At 40.2% G+C, this 19,636-nt stretch overlaps 1 protein-coding gene across 1 annotated transcript in view; it reads left to right on the top strand.

The window, feature by feature from the left end:
* Window positions 1-19,636, top strand: part of LOC108096983 (ionotropic receptor 40a) — a 79,817-nt gene that overhangs the window by 49,229 nt on the left and 10,952 nt on the right. The window contains exon 5 of the mRNA XM_043208771.1: window positions 5,257-5,761. Within this exon, the coding sequence (XP_043064706.1) occupies window positions 5,257-5,761 (505 nt within the window). The remainder of the gene's footprint in view (window positions 1-5,256; window positions 5,762-19,636) is intronic.

Genomic DNA, 19,636 nt, shown 5'->3' with positions numbered 1-19,636 from the left:
CGAGTTAAATTTGATCAAAATCGGACAATTATATCATATAGCTCCCATATGATCTATAGTCGAAAATATGGAAAATGAATAAAAAAATCGTCTAAGCTTCGATGTTGTTTAGCCTTTATGCATTTTGTTTGAAATATTTGATGACTGCAAGGGTATATAAGCTTCGGCTTGCTTCCTTTCTTGTTTTTATTTAATAATGGCCACAGGAATTTTGGAAGGCCGGAGAATTAGTATTCCTGCGTGCGCCAACTCCCCGGCAACACCAGCTAGCCTGAGAAATTTTGCTCGTGACTATACTCGTTACATTGTGCTGGTCGTTTTTATAATGAGCAGATCGTTGGTTATGTTGTTGGGGTCTGGGGACGCGCATTGGCCACTTCACGGCCGTATTCGCTTGCGGTGTTGGAGTTGTTGTTGGTTTTGATAACTTTTCGACTCTTATGGAAAAGTAAGTGTTGCTTCCAATTAATGTTCGGCTTGTTGTGGTTGCCAAGCTTTGTTCATTAAGGGGTTATATACCTTTTTGAGCGAAAAAAATGAGGGAACTTTGGATTTTTTTTCAGGTGTGTAGCAATTATTTTATGATAGTGAGGTTATTATTTATTAATAGTACATGTTTTTATAGACACAACAAATGTTTGTTCTTAAAAAAATATAAATAACTTTCGAAGTTATGGCAATTCTCTCAAAACCCTTTTTTTTATATAGCGGCTTGCGGTGACCACGATGGAAGTCCAGCGGGTCAACTGAGATCAATAAACCAAAAAATTTTTATTAGTTTAGTATTATTTCTAGTTCGTCATTGAATTACTTCAAGAATATTTGGTTTTTTCTGCATACAGTAACAATTTTTCCAAAAAGTTGATTTTTCGAGATCTAAAAATTTTATTAAAAAATTCTTATCTGCAAAATCGAAATTGGCGCATAAAAACTGATTCAATGACGAACTCGGCACAATCATTACGAATATTTAAAAAAAAAATTGAAGAAGATCGATCAAATAGTTCTTGTGCATTCGCGGTCGTAGCAAAGGCACTTTTGGAAAAAAACGACTTTGAGATAATCGCATTCAAAGTTTTACGTTGCGTTACAAAGAATGACGAACCGCGCCTCAAAACCCTGTTTTCCTATCGAACTATTATTCGGATCTCTTCAAAAATTTGGGAAAATGTTCTCTAGGGGATATACTTTAGGATTCAGCTAAAAAAAATTTTTCGTTTTTTTGAAAAAAAAAGGTATATAACCCCTTAAGGCTCTATGTTACAGAGCATCCGCTCTTACACGTTGGCTTTATTTGTGACAAACTGTTTTATATTATACTAGTTGACCCGACAGACTTCGTCCTGTCAAAAAGATTTGTTATGTGGCAGTTTTTGTGCCTACGTATTTAAAAAAAATCTCCTAAACAGAACTGTCACCCTGTAATAGGGCGTTGTGAATAAAAAATAATTAAATAAAACATATATAAGGATTTAAAAGTAAGTAATCGCTTTATTGTTAATCATTTGAATCATAATTATTATTATTATCATTGTAGTGCTTGGTGGTATACGATGTTTTTTGTTTGATTACCTGGCGCTTAGATAAACAAATCTGATGGTTTTCCAACACGGGAACAGGCAACATACAATTGACCATGTGAGAAACATGGGTTCTCTAGATTAATACCACAAACACTTAATGATTGCCCCTGGGACTTGTTTATAGTCATAGCAAAAGCAAGCCGCACTGGAAACTGTAGTCGTTTAAACTCAAATGGCACATTAGTCGGAATCATTGGGATGCGCAGTATGAGAACATCTTCTCCTTTATACTTTCCTTTGAGTATAGTTGCTTCTATCACATTGTTTAGTAATTTTTTTTATTGCTAACCGTGTACCGTTTCAAGGATGCGGTTGGTTGATATTTCGCAACATTATAACCACCGATCCAACCTTTAATTGAAGATTGTGAGGTGGCAAACCTGGCAAATTCAGCGAGTTTAAAAATTCCGGTGGATAGATGACTACATCATCTTGATTAGTAGCCGAATCAACTGATTTATATATCCTCAATTCGCCTGTAATTTGTTCTTGAATTTTGAAATTTAATTCATTCACATCTATGTTTTTTGCAGCCAGTATAGCTCGTTCGCTCAACCAATCATGGTTTCTGTAATTTTGAGAAACATCTGGAAACACCTTCTGAATAAGTTCATCTTTTGATCGTATTAACTGACAAAAACTTTGAGGAAAGTTAATGCAGCCAGTCAACATGTCTATAGGAAATTTGCCATTACCAATGTCAATGAGTTGTTTAGAAAATATGTTTCCAGATTGGTAATTTTGCAACTCGACACGCATATTCTTGCTTAAATGAAGTACCTTGACATGTTTCCACAAATTGGAGGACTTTAGACATGCATTGAGTTCATCAGCTGGCGTTGATCGTGGAATCACTGGCAATGTTTGACGAAAGTCTCCTCCTAATAAAATCATTGCACCACCAAATCGGTAATTATTGCTGCGTAGATCTTTTAAGGTTCTGTCTAAAGCCTCCAAAGATTTTTTATGTGCCATCGTGCATTCATCCCAAACAATCAATTTACAGTGCTGCAAAACCTTTGCCATTGCAGAGTTATTCGAAACGTTGCAGGTTGGAGTTTCATTGCTTTGCATATTTAATGGCAATTTTAGTGCTGAATGGGCTGTTCGGCCACCTTCAAGCAAAGTTGCTGCGATTCCCGACAAAGCGAGTGCAAGTCCAATTTTATTTTGTGAGCGAATTGTTGCTAATATTAATAAAATCAAAAAAGTTTTTCCTGTACCACCAGGTGCATCTAAGAAGTAAATCCCTCCAGTTTTATCATTTGTTACTTTCATAAGAGTTTCAAATACATACTTCCGTTGTTTATTTAACAGTGGAAGATTTGTTTGTGATATCCGAATTCTTTCTCGTTCAATTCCATCGTCACGTTCTTGTGCACTACGATTAGTTCGGTAATTAGCTTGGTTTGTAGCATTTCTGGTTCTTCCACCTAAATTTCTTCGTCTTATAGGAGGCATTATTTTTCACAAATCACTAATTAAACACTCGGCACAAAACACGATATACGAATTTGTTTTGTGTATTCGTTGACAAAAAAAAAAAAAAGCATGACTACGTTTTAGTTACAAATCATTTGTATGGGAAAAAGAAATGGTCTATTTTTATGGTTTTTCCAGCAATAATTCTAATTCTTTTTTTTTACAAACCATCCTTGAACTTCAACGAACATTTTAAAAAAAGATTTAGCCAATTTGGTCCAGGCGTTGTTGAGTTATGCGCTTACCAACACATTTTGCGTTCCATTTTTATATATAAGATTACAAAACGTGTTTTAGTCTTTGACGACATTACGGTGCTCTAGCCTTTTTTTACGAGCCTGGAAATTTACTCGTAGAATTCCCCGAAAAGATCCAAGCTGTGCTTGGCGGGTAACTCGACAGAATAGTCCCAAGCAGGCAAGCGAGTGAAGTTTTTAACAAAACCTACCCTACAGTATAGCTCTTTCTGTAACCTTCCTATAACCTCACGAAAATTAAACAGCCAAGACTAACCAAGTTATTCGAATGAAGGGAAATCCTAGCAGAAACTTTATTTGACCGTCAAAAAACTTTAAAAGAGATCTTGGCGCAGTGGGCGATGGCAATCTCGGCCGCAGTGAAATGTTTTATTCCAACCATCTGACTCTAAATTATAATCGAATATTCCAGTTGCAGAAACATCCGACAAAGAACCAAAACTTCATAACGATTTTTTACCAGGGACCGTAATCATTATAAGTAATATTTTAAAAATTACTTTGTAATGATTACTTATCGATTTTTAATTTTTTAAATCAAGACTAATAATTATTTTTGAGCAAAAAAAATAAAAATCACAAATAATCATTATTTTTGAGCAAAAAAAATAATAAAAATCAGAAATAATGATTATTTGTGATTTTTATTTTTTCGCTCAAAATAAAACTCAACAAGCAACAACTTTTGATCCTTTAAGGATATTACCAATATTGTCCTATGTCCTTATAAAGGGACCCTAGAGCAACAATTGACAACAACAACAACAACAATAAAATGTATTTTACCTGTGCTTGTTGCAATTATTTAATATAAGGTCAACTGTTTTTTTTTCGGCAGGTTCGTCTGCCTGGATGTTATCGATCTCAGCTTCATACTCCGATTTATGCTTAGTTTGCATATGCCGCTTCATGTTGCTCACGTACTCGCCAACTAACGTAAATTTGCAAATTTTGCACTCCGAAACATTATTTCCCGCGTGGAAATTAAAAAAATTGCGGAGAACAAAATTTCGCTTGCGACCCATATCGAAACTAGAAATGTCACGAATATTCGGCTAGTATTCGGTATTCGGCCTATTTGGTCACTTTTTTTGGTATTCGGTATTCGGCCGAAAAAAACACATCACTTTTATCAGAACTTCTTTTTATTATCAAATTAAAATATGTCAATAAATAAAATTAATACGCGGTTGTTGTCAATTGTTGCTCTAGGGTCCCTTTATAAGGACATAGGACAATATTGGTAATATCCTTAAAGGATCAAAAGTTGTTGCTTGTTGAGTTTTATTTTGAGCGAAAAAAATAAAAATCACATATAATCATTATTTTTGATTTTTTTTTTTGCTCAAAAATAATAATTATTTGTGATTTTTATTTTTTTTGCTCAAACATAATGTTTAACAATAGAAGAATAAATATAAAAATTAAAAATTAAAAATCATCAAGGATATTCATAGTGTATCCTTAAAGAATAAAAACGTGCTAGTCATGCTTGTTCTATGTTGATTGGATGTGATTGATTTATTCATTTGAAAATAGCGACAATAATCATTATTTACGGTCCCTGTTTTTTACTAAAACTTTTACCAACAGCATAAAACTCATTACTAAAACCCTGGGCGTATAGGTTGCAATGGCCGTCTACAAAGTTCAGCTTTTTCCAAAAGTCGAAACTACGTCGAAGAAGGCTGGGTCATCACTTTTATACATTAAAGTTGATATTGCATTCTTATTATTTAAATGTATATATTGTCCTTTAAAATAAGTTTGCTTTAACTGCAAGGGTAAATAATTTTTTTGCGCTTTTCATTTGGACAGCCTTGAAGTAAAAATTTTTTTTTTTTTTTTGTGGACTCTTTTAGTCACAATATTTTGTTTTAAAAATTATAATTGTTAAAGATACTATTCTGTTTAAAACACTCTTGTCTTGACAGCATGCCACGAACTGTATAACGGCTACCGAGCAAAATTTTTAACCATTGTGTACTGGATAGCAGCGACCTATGTTTTGGCCGATATTTACTCGGCCCAGCTTACCAGTCAATTTGCTCGACCCGCTCACGAGCCACCCATCAACACGCTTCAGCGCCTCCAAGCTGCCATGATTCGTGATGGATACAGACTTTATGTGGAAAAGGAGAGCAGCTCTTTGGAAATGCTTGAAAATGGGACTGAGCTTTTTCGGCAGCTTTACGCTCTAATGCGACATCAGCAGTCTGGTGGCCAACAAGGGTTTCTTATTGACTCGGTGGAAGCCGGTATTCAACTGATTGACGAGGGTGGAGAGGATAAGGCTGTCCTGGGAGGTCGCGAAACTCTTTACTTCAACACTCAGCAATATGGAGCTAACAACTTCCAGCTCAGTCAAAAACTATACACCCGGTACTCGGCGGTGGCCGTGCAAATCGGGTGCCCTTTCCTAGAAAGCCTAAACGATGTGTAAGTTATACCAAAATCTTTGAATATTTATAAATAGGTTAAAGATAGGAATTGCAAAAAATATTTGCACAATAAATAAAAAAAGGTAAAAAAAATTTTAAGTTAAACCGTTTTATGTAAAACATGTAATAAATGTACTAAAAGCCTAAAAATAATATAAAATAGATACAGACGTGGGAATTATGCTTAGACTAGACTAAAATAAAACCGTTGGTTTCGACGGTATTTTCACCCATCAAAAAATAATGTTTGATCAATACCCGAAATTCGTCTTTTTCCATTTTTCTCGGAGTTGCAAAAGTTGCTTTACTCACGCGGATATAATTTGCGAACGGATTGTCCAATTTTTTTTCAAATTTTTGTATGTTTCGTTTAAATGCTTGTACCCAATAGGAAAAATATTGAAACAATTTTAGTGGCGCCCCCTATATATCAGTCCCGGGACTTATCAGCCGGCCTAATACATCTGTTGCATACATCTGAGTTCGACGAAATTGAGGCCAAACGATTTCGTTGATGTAGCCTATAGCGCCATTTACTAATCCCTTCGAAACGTCAAAATTGGACCGTAGCATGACTTTTGCCCCCACAAATATTTCTAGTTCTGCTGGTAAACCTCCAGTTTCTATCAACTTCACTAAAGAACGTTTTGCTTTATAAATTAATAAATATTATTTTAACATATTGTGAATCTTAACCATCCTCAAACCCCCTGGAATACACACAAAAAATTTCATCAAAATCGGTCCAGGCGTTGTTGTTACCAACACATTTTGCGATTCATTTTTATATATAAGATTTAGCTTACCCCGTTTGTTGTCAGATTGATCTGAATTAATCTGATGTGTTTGGCAGTGACAATGATACCCATGTTGATGGGATTGATAAAACCTAAGTTATCCGCCATTTCGCAGAGGCCACCATCTTGAATTTTAATTTTATATAGTACATTGTATTCTACTTGTTGAGACCTTTCATTTGATACCTGTAGGGACAAGAGCGTTTTCTTGCCGGGGGTGTATTTGGGCGGTGTGATTATTAGCGAATTAGCGATTTTGATTAATAAAAACTCGGGAGTTGCGAATTGCGTGTGTTCCAAACGATTGACTTTTTAATAATGCCATTTTCGTGCCGGCGCAGCGGCCGACTCGTGGTGAATGCAAGAATGCAAGAATACAAAGAATGCAAAAATGGTGAATACAAGAATGTAGAGATAATACGCGGGAGATTTAAATACATTTCAAAGGTTTATCGAAACTAATGTAAGTTTTAATAGAGATGTTTCTGCGATGACCCAACATCCCGGCCCCATTGAAATTACACTCGTGAATTTCAACAGACAGGTAATAGTGCCAGCTTATGTATAGGACGCCTGATGATGCCCTTGGATGTGCGAACGTCAGCCACTCTAACTCGACGATCCTTGCCTGACGTAGTAGCTTCAACTCGACCCATTATCTAGCGTTGTGGGACCACGTTGTCTTCATGGACGATGACCATGCTTCCAATGGCAACGTTATCCATCGCCTTGTTCCAGCTCGATCGCATCTGCAGCTCTGCTACGTACTCGTGGACCCATCGCTGCCAAAAATGTTGCTTTATTGCGCTGACTCTTCTCCAACGCTCTAAGTTGTCGATGTTTTCGCCTTCAGAAGGGTCTTGAGGCAACGCACGCAAGGAATTTCCTACGAGGAAGTGACCTGGAGTGAGGGCCTCCAAGTCGTTTGGGTCGGATGATAGTGGCGTTATGGGTCGCGAATTTAGGATCGCTTCGATGTCGATAAGAACCGTGCTGAGTTCTTCGAAGGTTAGGCGCGCGTTTGTAATAGAACGATTTAATAGTCCCTTCGCACTCTTCACGGCAGCCTCCCATAGTCCTCCGAAATGTGGAGCCCTGGGGGTATAAATCGAAAGTTTATAAATTCGTTTGAGCAAAAGGATGAAATATCTGATTTAGTTTCGGTTTTAAACAAAAAATCGTGGAGAGCCTTTAGTTTGTTACAAACCCCAACAAAATGTGTGGCATTGTCACAAAATATATCGGTTGGTAGTCCGCGTCTTCCAATCATGCGTTTTAGGGCCGCTATAAATGCCTCCGTTGAAAGGTCCGAAACCAACTCGATATGGACGGCCTTTGACGCAAAGCATACGAATATGCATATATAACCCTTTGTTGGGCCCTTTCCTCTTATGCGCATGTATATGTTGACTGGTCCAGCAAAGTCAACACCGTATCGTGCAAATGGTCTTGAAACTGTTAGACGCTCTACCGGAAGATTTCCCATAATTTGTCGCTGCAGCTGTGGCTTATACGAAGGCAACGAAGATGAGAGCTAGTGTTTTCGACTAGGTTGAGCAAGGGATTGTCATATATTTTTGCCACGAATGCTGCCTTACGCTTCTCACATGAGACTACTTCGGGATCAATCTGACCTCGTTTGTCCTTTGGCCAGTAATCCATTGGTTGTTGTAGATAAGAGGGTCCAGTGAACCAAATTGAGTCGGCTAGTTCTAAGGGGGTGCATCCTCTGGACACCATATCCGCCGGATTAACCTTTGTCGAAACGTATCGCCAAGTGCAATCAGCAGACAGCTCCTGTATCTCGGATACACGGTTTCCTACAAATGTTGATAATGTAGCAGAGTGCTGTCCTAGCCAATATAGAACGATTTGCGAATCAGACCATAGAAATATTTTGTACCGATGATTTGTGAGAATTCCACGGATTCTTGCGATCAGCTTCGCCAAAAGATGTGCCCCTGCCAATTCCAATTTTGGCAAAGACAGTTTTCGTGTCGGAGCCACTCTGCCCTTTGATGTAAGCAATCTCACAACAACCTTGTCATTCGAATCGATCGTTCGTGTGTAGACACAGCAGCCATAGGCACGTATCGAGGCATCGCTAAATCCATGAAGTTCGAATCCTTCCTCGTTTGGCTGTAAGCAATATCGCGGCACTGGGAGCCTTTCAAGTGACGATAATGATTCGATGAAAGATTTCCACCCATGTTCGATGTTTTGTGGAACCGATTCATCCCAGTTCAGCTTCATCAACCATAACTCCTGTAATAAGATCTTTGCTGTTATGATGATTGGCGAAATCAATCCCAGAGGGTCGAAGAGTGATGACGAAATTGATAGTATGGCGCGTTTAGTCACCGAAACGACCCTTTTAGGTGTGAATTCAAACAGAAATACATCATCCCTTTGGTTCGAATTCATACCCAGCGTAGTTGCGACTGCAGTGTCTTCGATGTTCAGAGGTTTCAAATTATGGTCGTCCACGAATTCCTTGTGATTTGAGTGCCATTTCCTTAGAAACCACCCCTGTTCAAAATGTCAGTAACTTCGCGTTTAATTCGCCTAAGTCCGTCTAAGGTATCATGACCACAAAGAAAATCGTCCACATAAAATGATGACTTCAACGCTTCTGAACCAGCCTTATTATTTGCGCCATACAAATCGGCCAGATAGACCATGCTGCGGATGGCAAGATACGACGCTGACGCTGTACCGTAGGTGACGGTGTTCAATTGATACGTTTTTAGCTCCTTTTCTGGTGAGTCTCCCAAAGAATATATTGAAATTTGCGATGTGGCGAATCAATTAAGACCTGTCTAAACATCTTAACAACATCGGCAGTAATGGCATATTTGAAGGTTCAAAAACGAATAAGCAATGTATACAGATCACTCTGTAATGTTGGTCCCACCATAAGTAGGTCATTCTCCAGTAGAAGTCTTGCATGAGGCGTCGAAAACAACTCTCAATTTAGTTGTGGTACTACTTGGTTTGAAAACGCAATGGTGTGGAATATAGAAGTGAGGCTCATCTAACCTGGGTTTAGGAACCAATGTTAAATGATTGAGTTCTTCGTACTCTCGCATAAAGTCCACATACGCAGCCTTGACTTCAGGTGATCCCTTTAAACGACGCTCAAGAGTTTTAAATCTGCGACGAGCTGTGTCGTAGGACTTGCCCAACATTGAAGGACTATCCTTAAACGGCAATTGTGCGACTACTCTACCATTCGACTCCTGATGTACTGTTTTCAGAAAGGCTTGCTCACAACTACGATGTTCGGGGGAGACCCTGTCCACCCTTTCCACTTCATCTAACTGCCAAAGTCTTTCCAGGTTTTTGTTTATTGATTCCTCTAATGTAAGAGTGTAATAGTGCGCTGTTGTCGGGCTGACTCGTTTACAGCGACCAGTGACCACCCATCCAAACAAGGTTTTTTGTAAGGTAGGAAGCCTAGGACCAAGTTTGATTTGTCCGACTGAAATTACGTCGAAAAAGGCTTCAGTTCCTAACAGCAAATCTATTGGACGAGTTTTATAGAATGTATCGTCTGCTAGTGGAGTATTTCGAGGCCAGTTCCAAGATGAGGTGTAAATATCGGCATCTGGCTGATATGCGATATGCTTCGTGACACAAAATTCAAGCGAAAGTTCAAAATCGTTAAGCCGAGACTTAATTGCTGTTGTTGCCAGTTGTCTTATCCGAGTTTGGCTGTCCCCGATGCTACAGATATTTATATTGCTGTTACTCCGTGGTAACCGAAGGGCTTGAGCGAAATTATCAGAGAGAAAGTTAACTTGCGAGCATGAATCAAGTAATGCTCGACCAACTCTATAACTACCGTTTGCATCCCTTACCAAGACCATGGCCGTGGCCAAGATGACTTGGTCTTGTGAATAGCCTATATGAGTTTGAGAAACAACGTCAACACTGGCTGGTGGTTCCGAGCGGGTTTGCTGAGCTAAATTTGTACTCTCACGATGAAGCAGAGTGTGATGTGATCGAGAGCACAAACGACATTTCTGGCTAGAAGGACACTTGGACAGATGATGTCCCTTGCCTAAGCAGTTTAGACAGAGAAATTGTCCTTTAGCTACCTCATACCGCTGCAGGGCTGTAAGAGCTTTGAATTGAGGGCAGGTAAATATTTTATGATTAACATCGGAACAATAGAGGCAGGTTTGAGTAGTACAATTGAAGCTGGCCCCTAAACGTTGTCCTTGTTGATAGCGATGTTTACCGCCACTAACTGCGTGGTGCGCCTTCGTACTAGCTTCGGTCTGGTCGGAAGTTTCCAGGTATTTACAATGCCTATCAATTAATGCTATACACTCACTCCATTTGGGTAAGCCCGTAAAGCTTAATGACTCATTCCATTTCTTCTTGGTGAGCGGATCAACTTTCTGCATTATAATTGAAATTAGCATGGCCTGAGCAATTTCAGAGTCAGAGCCCACTGACCTCAGCGAATTATATAGGGCGGCTGCATTATCTATTAGGCTACGTAGTTGGTTGCTATTTGGTTTAGTAACGGCTGGCAGGTTGAACAAGGATGATATACTATCTAAAAATACCAGAGTGGGGTTATCGTAGCGCTCCTTAAGGCGCTCGAGAGCCTTTGGGTAATTATCGGGAGTAATTTGAAAGGCCTTAACTGTCTCTAAAGCTGCTCCAAACAAGCTGATAAGCTGATTGAATTTTTCAATATTCGATAAGCCTGCATGTTGATCTATTATTTGCTTAAACGATGTAATGAAGTTTTTATAGCCAGCGTAATTTCCGTCAAATTTGGGGAGCTCGACTCTAGGTAGTTTCATTGACGATACAAGGGAATGATTGGGTGCCTTTTCGAATACAGTGGAGTTCTGAAAATCTTCTCCAAGCTGCTCTTTAATCCCAACTTTAAGTGAGACATATAAATCTTCAAGCTCACCGCGCGGTGAATCCGAAGGGTGAAGCTCCTCTATTTTGGTTTGGACCGCCATCAGCTGTTTGAAGTATGCCTCCAAGATTCCAAGCCAGCAGTTTAACTGACCCGTAGACATATCCGACGAATGTTCATCCTCGTGTGTACCCTGTAGTTTGCTACCGATCCGAGAAATATTCCTGCGAATGTTTACACGCTGCTGTTTTAATTGATCGAGACACATATTGTTGCAATATAATTTTTCCGCTTGTTGTAGCGAAACAAAATATACAAGGTACCTTCAAGTACTGTGGCGACGAAATATTATAATACTTATTGGTTATCCAGCGATGTTCCAATTGGGTGCTAAAGGTGCCAGCGACAAGTTCCAGGTTTGTGTGCGAGTGAAAATTTCCAATAAAACCAACTGCAAACGAACGGCGTAAGCTTCCAGGCAGCTTCCAGCGAGGCGAAGATCAACGGTAAATGGCAACTTTGCGAAGCGACGACAAAAGGGAATGACGAATTAGCAATCCAACGACGAAAAAATCCAAATTAAGTGAAATTAATCACACAGCTCCATGTTGTGCGCCAAAATGTAGGGACAAGAGCGTTTTCTTGCCGGGGGTGTGTTTGGGCGGTGTGATTATTAGCGAATTAGCGATTTTGATTAATAAAAACTCGTGGGTTGCGAATTGCGTGTGTTCCAAACGATTGACTTTTTAATAATGCCATTTTCGTGCCGGCGCAGCGGCCGACTCGTGGTGAATGCAAGAATGCAAGAATACAAAGAATGCAAAAATGGTGAATACAAGAATGTAGAGATAATACGCGGGAGATTTAAATACATTTCAAAGGTTTATCGAAACTAATGTAAGTTTTAATAGAGATGTTTCTGCGATGACCCAACAATACCCATATTGATGGGATTGATAGAACCTACGTTATCCGCCATTTTGCGGCCGCCATCTTGGATTTACAATGTTATTGACATTACTATATTGTATTGTCATCCGAACTGAAGGTGTGTACCAAATTTCAGATCAATCTGACAACAGGAAGGTACTTAAATTTAAATTTCTAATTTTGACCCTAGGGTGACCTAAATAAAACAGTTAACCAAGGCCAAGTAATTAGTACTTGTGCTATCTAAGGCGATTAAAAAATGCTGGTAAACATTTTTGGTTTATAAAAAGTTTCTTTAATAAAAGCTGGCGAAAATACAAGCTTGAATTTAATATTTTTTTTTTTTTTTGAGCTTACTCCAACCCGTTATTTTACAATATTTATATCTCGGCTTAATGAATAATATAGGTATCTCGGCTTTATAAATCGAGCTCAACAAGGTAAGAAACTCAAAATCCTTGTCACACCAACCTGTTCGTGCTCTCTGAAGAAAAAAATTGAAGAAGAAAATTCATTTTTGGTGTCGGCACCAATGATGCCGCTGAGTGACCTAAGTACAGTCAAAGGATCTGAGTGAGGCATATCACAATAATATAATGGCAAAGTCAAGATTACTAAATATAAACTAAAATACATTACACAAACACAAAAGAAAGAGTCACTCAAAACAAACAAAGGAATAAGTCACTAGCTTTGGCATGTCCAATCTGCTACACCAATGCAACTAAAATAAAATCTATAAAACGACTTGACATTTTTTACCTTTTGTGTTCCGTGGAGAGCAGACTACAAAAACAAGTTCGTTAGAACGCGGTTTTGGGAACATTAATGGTCATGTCAGTAGTCAGTAGAAGTAAAATAAGCTTTCTTGTTTTGGTTGGTTGTTGTCTATTCGAAAATCTGTAACCAATTTCAAGTGAGTGTAATTTTTTGTTTGGTTGTGGCTTGAAGGTAATAAGTGTTTGGCATGCTAGGCGATTTAGTGCACCGAAATTACCTAATTTATACCGAAAAAAACATCGCATGAGCAGCGCTCTAGAACTGTTGATTCACGTCGTCGACGACTCAGATTTACTCAAAAAGGTTCATAGCTGGTGACGAATCATGGATATACCTATGGCTAAGATATCAAAATACCAATGTTGGCGGGTAATCTAGATATATGGAAATAATCAAGGTTTAGAAATTTCTCTTAGATGATAATCTAGCAATTTTGAAATAATATTGGCTAAGAAAGTTGTCTTAGATGCTCTTGGATGTGTCCAATGTCTCAATTTGAGTTATTTGACAAAATGGCTGGGAAAATGGCGTGCACCATATAGTTAGAGGGGCTGAACATAGAAGCAAGTGAATCAGGAAATATAATACTGATACCGAAAAGTATAGAACAAGTGATTTAGTGGTTTTCGTTTAGTTCCGAGTTTAATATTATATTTATTGTAGTTTAGGGCAACCGGGGGTTCCAACGAAAAGGGCCCCGGGAATTTAAAAGATGAATGACATAACCGCAGGATTTGAAGGTGGAGTTGCGAAGATCTTTACCCGCATCCACTCGCCATCAACAACCATACTGCTTTGGACGACAGACCTCCGATGAGTCCAATCCTTGCCGAGGTTCCGCCGACAATAGTGCTCAAAATAACCACTGGCAGCCTATCATAAATTTATTTGACCTTTGCCAGTGCGGCTCCCTAGCCCACTAGGGTCCACACCTATGATTTTCGTGAACTAAACAAGAAATTAATGAATGTGTGGTTTTAAAGAATTTATATACCTGTGTAACTTAATCCCGAGATAGACCCGAAAGTCGTGTTTGCCCGTCGGTTTGCCGCACAGGTTCGCAGAATTAAAAAGTGATATGTTACCTTGGTATGTTTGGTCGCATACCGAAACCTTTCCTTTTTATACCCTTGCAGAGCAAAGGGTATTATAATTTCAGTCAGAAGTTTGCAACGCAATGAAGGAGGCACCTCAGACCCTATAAAGTATATATATTCTTGATGAGCATCACGAGTAGAATCGGAATACGTCTGTACGTCTGTACGTCTGTCCGTCTGTCCGTCTGTCCATCTGTCCATCTGTCCGTTTCCGCGCGTTTGGAACAGCGCACAGACGGAAATTGGCGACCCCTAGGATTTTTCTCTAAGAAGCTAAGCTCCACAGAAAAAAACTACTCGACATACGACCGGGAACTGTTCGCCATATTCGAATCCATAAGGTATTTCAAACACCTTATTGAAGGACGAATTTTTGTGTTCAAGGCTGATCACAAGCCGCTTGTATACGCATTGCAACAGCGACCAGAGAAAGCATCGACGAGACAGCTTCGAAACTTGGCTTATATTTCCCAATTCAGCACTACGATTTTACATGTGAAAGGATCTGAGAATGCAGTCGCAGATGCCTTCTAGAGATTATGCTCCATAACAATGCCAACAGCTATAAAATTATCTCAAATCGAAGATGATCAAGCAACACACCCTGAGCGGGTACGTCTTTTACACGGAGCTACATCTTAAAAACTTGAAAAGGTTCGATTTGATGACAACATCTCACTCTACTGCGCTGTATCGACAGGAAGCGTTCGTCCTTATATACCTAAATCTCTGCGCAATACTGTATTTTCATCCATTCACAATCTATCTCATCCCAGTGGTCGATCAACAGTCCGCCAGGTGCGCCAGAAGTTCGTATGGCCCTCGTTGAACAAAGATGTCCTCGAATGGTGCAGAGTTTGTTTACCATGCCAGCGTTCAAAAATCCATAAGCACAACCACCTATCGCCGGAAAAGATTGAGGTACCAAACGGAAGATTTGATCACGTCCATCTTGACATTTTAGTTATGCCACTGCAACAAAAACTATAGGTATTGATAGGTTTACTCGGTGGCCAGAAGCTGTACCTCTTTCAAATATTACTGCAGAAACAATTGCTACTGCGTTTTGGACTCACTGGATATCTAGATTTGGCTCACCAAAAACAATAACGACAGACCAAGGAACACAATTTGAATCCACAGTTTTCAAACATCTTGCCAATCTGGTTGGAAGCAAACATATTCACACACCGGCCTACCATCCCCAGTCAAATGGTCTCATAGAAAGGTGGCAAAGACCCTTCAAGTCATCTCTCCACGATAGTCCGTGGCCGCAGCTACTGCCACCGTGATGCTTGAACTTCGTACCTGTTTCAAGGAGGACATCAAGTCTTCCGCAGCCGAAATGGTTTATGGAACACCTATTCGACTTCCAAACGAATTTTTTTGCGGATTTGGATGATACGGTTGACCCCACAGTTTTCTTGAGCATGTTTCGTGAGCACATACAGAAAGTGCGGCCGACACCGACAGCACATCATTTCAAGCAGAAACTGTTCTTGTTGAAAGGGATCAATAATTGTACTCATGTATTTCTTCGCACTGACGCCGTCAAGCAGCCTTTGGAAAACCCTTACACTGGTCCGTATGAGATTATCAGGCGCGAAAACGATCGAGTTTTTACCATAAGAATCAATGGTCATAAGACTGCAGTGTCAGTTGATCGCCTCAAGCCAGCATTTTTAGTAAAGGATGATCGACAGTTGGATTCATATGAAGTTACCCCTAAAGTCACCAGGACATACGAAAGACGAGTAAAATTTTGAAACTAATGTTCGTGACGCATTCACTAGAGGGGGAGTACTGTGGCAATCTCATATGGTTGCAGCGCCAACAAAAGCCTGGCAACGTCGAGGGAAGAAACGAGTGATGGCAACGACTGGCTGGATGGCGGTTGATATTGAAGAAGCGAGATATAGCAAAAGGGAGCATTACTAAATATCTAATTTATATGTATTCGTATTACCAATAAACTTTAATGGCGCAATGGCCCGGTACAATGTGCGAACTGCCAAGAATATGGCCATACAAGGTCTTACTGTAAACTGCGCCCGGTGTGTGTAGTTTGTGGTGAGCTTCATGACTCCGCACACTGCCCAGCCAGTAAACATGACCAGAACACGAAAAAGTGCTGCAACTGCGGTGGAAATCACACTGCTAACTATAGAGGTTGTCCAGTTTATAAGGAGCTGAAAAGTCGCATCCACCAGAGGGGATCTACTGCCCGCACCCAAAATAATCAGTTCATAGCCTCCAGGTAAAACCCTGAAGTCTTCTTCTCGACTGCAGCCAGATCCTCACTAGGACCCATAAACTCTGCCAAAAATGTCACATTCGCAAGCGCTTTAAAATCAGGACTGGCTACCCCAGCCCCAAAAATCTCACTGCCGCAATCAGCACACCAAGAACCGAACACGGCTCAGCAGCACCAACCGCCGGAGCAGCCAAAAAGTAACTTTGAATCTTTGATATGCAGTCTACAACAAAGCCTTACGGAGTTTATGTCGTTTATGCGTACAACTATGCAAGATCTAATGCGAAACCAAAATCTACTTATACAAATGCTGGTTTCACAACAACCCAAATAATGACTTCCCTACGAATATCTACGTGGAACGCTAACGGCGTTTCGCAGCACAAACTCGAGTTAGCGCAATTCCTTCTAGACAATCAAATCGACGTAATGCTGCTTTCAGAAACACATCTTACAAACAAATACAATTTCCAACTACGAGGATATACATTCTATGAAACAAATCATCCAGATGGTAAAGCACACGGCGGGACTGGAATTTTAATCAGAAGCCGTATTAAGCACCATTACCATACAAAATTTGCTAAAAACTACATACAGGCCACATCAATAAATATACACCTAAATACTGGCAAGCAACTAACTCTAGCCGCCGTATACTACCCCCACGCTTCACCATAGCCGAAGATGAGTTTATGCAGTTTTTCAACTCACTCGGAGACCACTTCATAGCAGCAGGAGACTACAATGCCAAGCACACACGGGTGCATGTCATAACGCCCAGTGTCAGAACGCCCGCGGGCGCTATGACACAATTGTTTGTGTCATAGCGCCCGCGGGCGTTCTGACACTTCTAAAAGTGTCATATCGCCCGCACCGGAAATGTCACAGCGCCCGTGGGCCTTATGACATTTGCAACCTGTGTCATAACGCCCTCATTTTCTTAAAACTTGCAAAACGAGTTTTTTGGCAGCCTAATTAATCAAAAAAATGATTTGATTAGGTGGGACACCACATTTGAAGAGCAGTCATGCTCAGATAATAGTGAAGATGAAGATGAGGACAATACTTTACACTTCAGTCAAATGGTTGAAGTTCTTAATTGTATAATTTGCCTTGACACTCCGCGTGATGTGGTACTATTACCTTGTAGCCACTTCAAAATACGTTTTGAGTGCTACAAGGTGATGAAAATGAAAGCGGCGAAGCCTCTATTGCTCTGCCCATATTGCAGGCAAATAGTAGACAGCCAAATCAAAGTTTATCAATAATGTTTAAATGAAATAAATGACATGTTAACACAATTTTGTGTTTAAATTTACTTTATTAAAAGCGCAAGCAAAAATTTTTGCCTGCGGCGCTTCTTACGCTATTGAGCACTCGATTCTCACGACAAATTATGCTGGGCGGCTATTTATACCAGGTATTTCATTACTATCAGGTTCGGGCTGCTCCCTCCTGAGTCGATTGACTCTGTACCCGGCTGTTGGATCTCTTCTGATCCGCACTTACATGCACCCATTTATACCAGGTATTTCATTATTATAAGGTTCGGGCGTTAATGCACTTCTCATAGTATCATAAGGCCCACAAGAAAAATGACATAGCGCCCGCGGGCGATATGACACTTTCAAAAAGTGACGGAACGCCCGCGGGCGCAATGACACAATTGTTCGTGTCATAGCGCCCGTGGGCGCTATGACACTGGGCGTTATGCCATGCACCCAGCACACACACTGGGGATCTCGTCTCGTGACCCCAAAAGGAAAGCAGCTCTATAATGCAATTATCAAAGCTAAGAACAAGCTAGACTATGTTTCTTCTGGGACTCCAACATACTGGCCGGCAGACCCAAAGAAATTTCCCGATTTAATAGACTTTGCGATTACCAAAAACATTCCTAAAAATATGATAAGCGCCGAATGCCTTTCGGATCTTTCATCTGACCACTCGCCTGTCCTCTTTACTCTACTCCGACACCCAGGAACATGGGATCACTCATCAAAACTGACCTCACATAAAACCAATTGGGTTAAGTACAGGAAGTATATCAGCTCACACATTGAGCTGAGTCAGGGGCGGACGCAAATCTCAGACTTTTTCAAATTCCCTTACAGCACACGGCCTTTCAACCATATAAACTAAAAATTTTTTGATCGGACCCCCCAAACGAAAAAATTTTTCGACCGGACCCCCCAAAATTTTTTTCCTGCGTCCGCCCCTGAGCTGAGTCCTCACCTCAGCGACGAAGCCAACGTAGACAGTTTTGTTAATTCACTGGAGTCTGTACTCGTCTCTGCAGCTCGAGTTTCAACACCTCAAACTACAAACACACAATACATTCAAAAGAAGACAAATCTACAAATCGAACAGCTCGTCCTCGAAAAGCGACGCTTACGTCGAGAATGGCAATCTCACAGATCGCCATCTGCTTGATCAAGCTCTACAGCAAGAAGAAACGTATGTCCACCGCCGCTACATAGAGCAATTGTCAACTAACAGTAGAAAACACTCACTATGGAGAGCTCACCCAACTATGAGCTCACCGAAAGAAACCGTGATGCCAATTAGAAATTCCACAGGCGGGTGGGCGCGCAGCGACGCAGACAGAGCCAGCACGTTTGCCAAACACCTTAAAAATGTCTTCCAACCAAATCCTGCCACCAATGCGTTTACTTTGCCGACTCTATCATATGAACCCCAGCCTCAACATGAGCCAATCGAGTTTCGCCCAAATGAAATCGTTAACATCATCAAAAGACAACTGAATCCGAAAAAATCCCCGGGCTGCGACCTCATAACTCCCAAAATGATCATTAAGCTCCCATACTGCGCCGTTTGCACTCTCACCCAGCTATTTAATGCCATCGCAAAACTTGGCCACTTTCCAGTGAGATGGAAAAAGTCAATTATAATAATGATAGCAAAGCCCTGGAAAGACCACACTATCCCCACGTCGTATAGACCTATAAGCCTACTCTCTTGCCTATCCAAACTGTTTGAAAAATGCCTAATGACTCGGATAAACAAATACCTGAGAATCCAGGAAGGAATCCCGTCACACCAATTTGGGTTTCCTGAAAAGCATGGAACAATTGAGCAGGTCAACCGGATAACATCCGAAATTCGG

Source organism: Drosophila ficusphila, unplaced genomic scaffold (genome assembly GCF_018152265.1).
Source record: "Drosophila ficusphila isolate 14025-0441.05 unplaced genomic scaffold, ASM1815226v1 contig_636, whole genome shotgun sequence".
Lineage (NCBI taxonomy): Eukaryota > Metazoa > Arthropoda > Insecta > Diptera > Drosophilidae > Drosophila > Drosophila ficusphila.
This window is presented reverse-complemented; position numbering and strand designations above follow the sequence as displayed.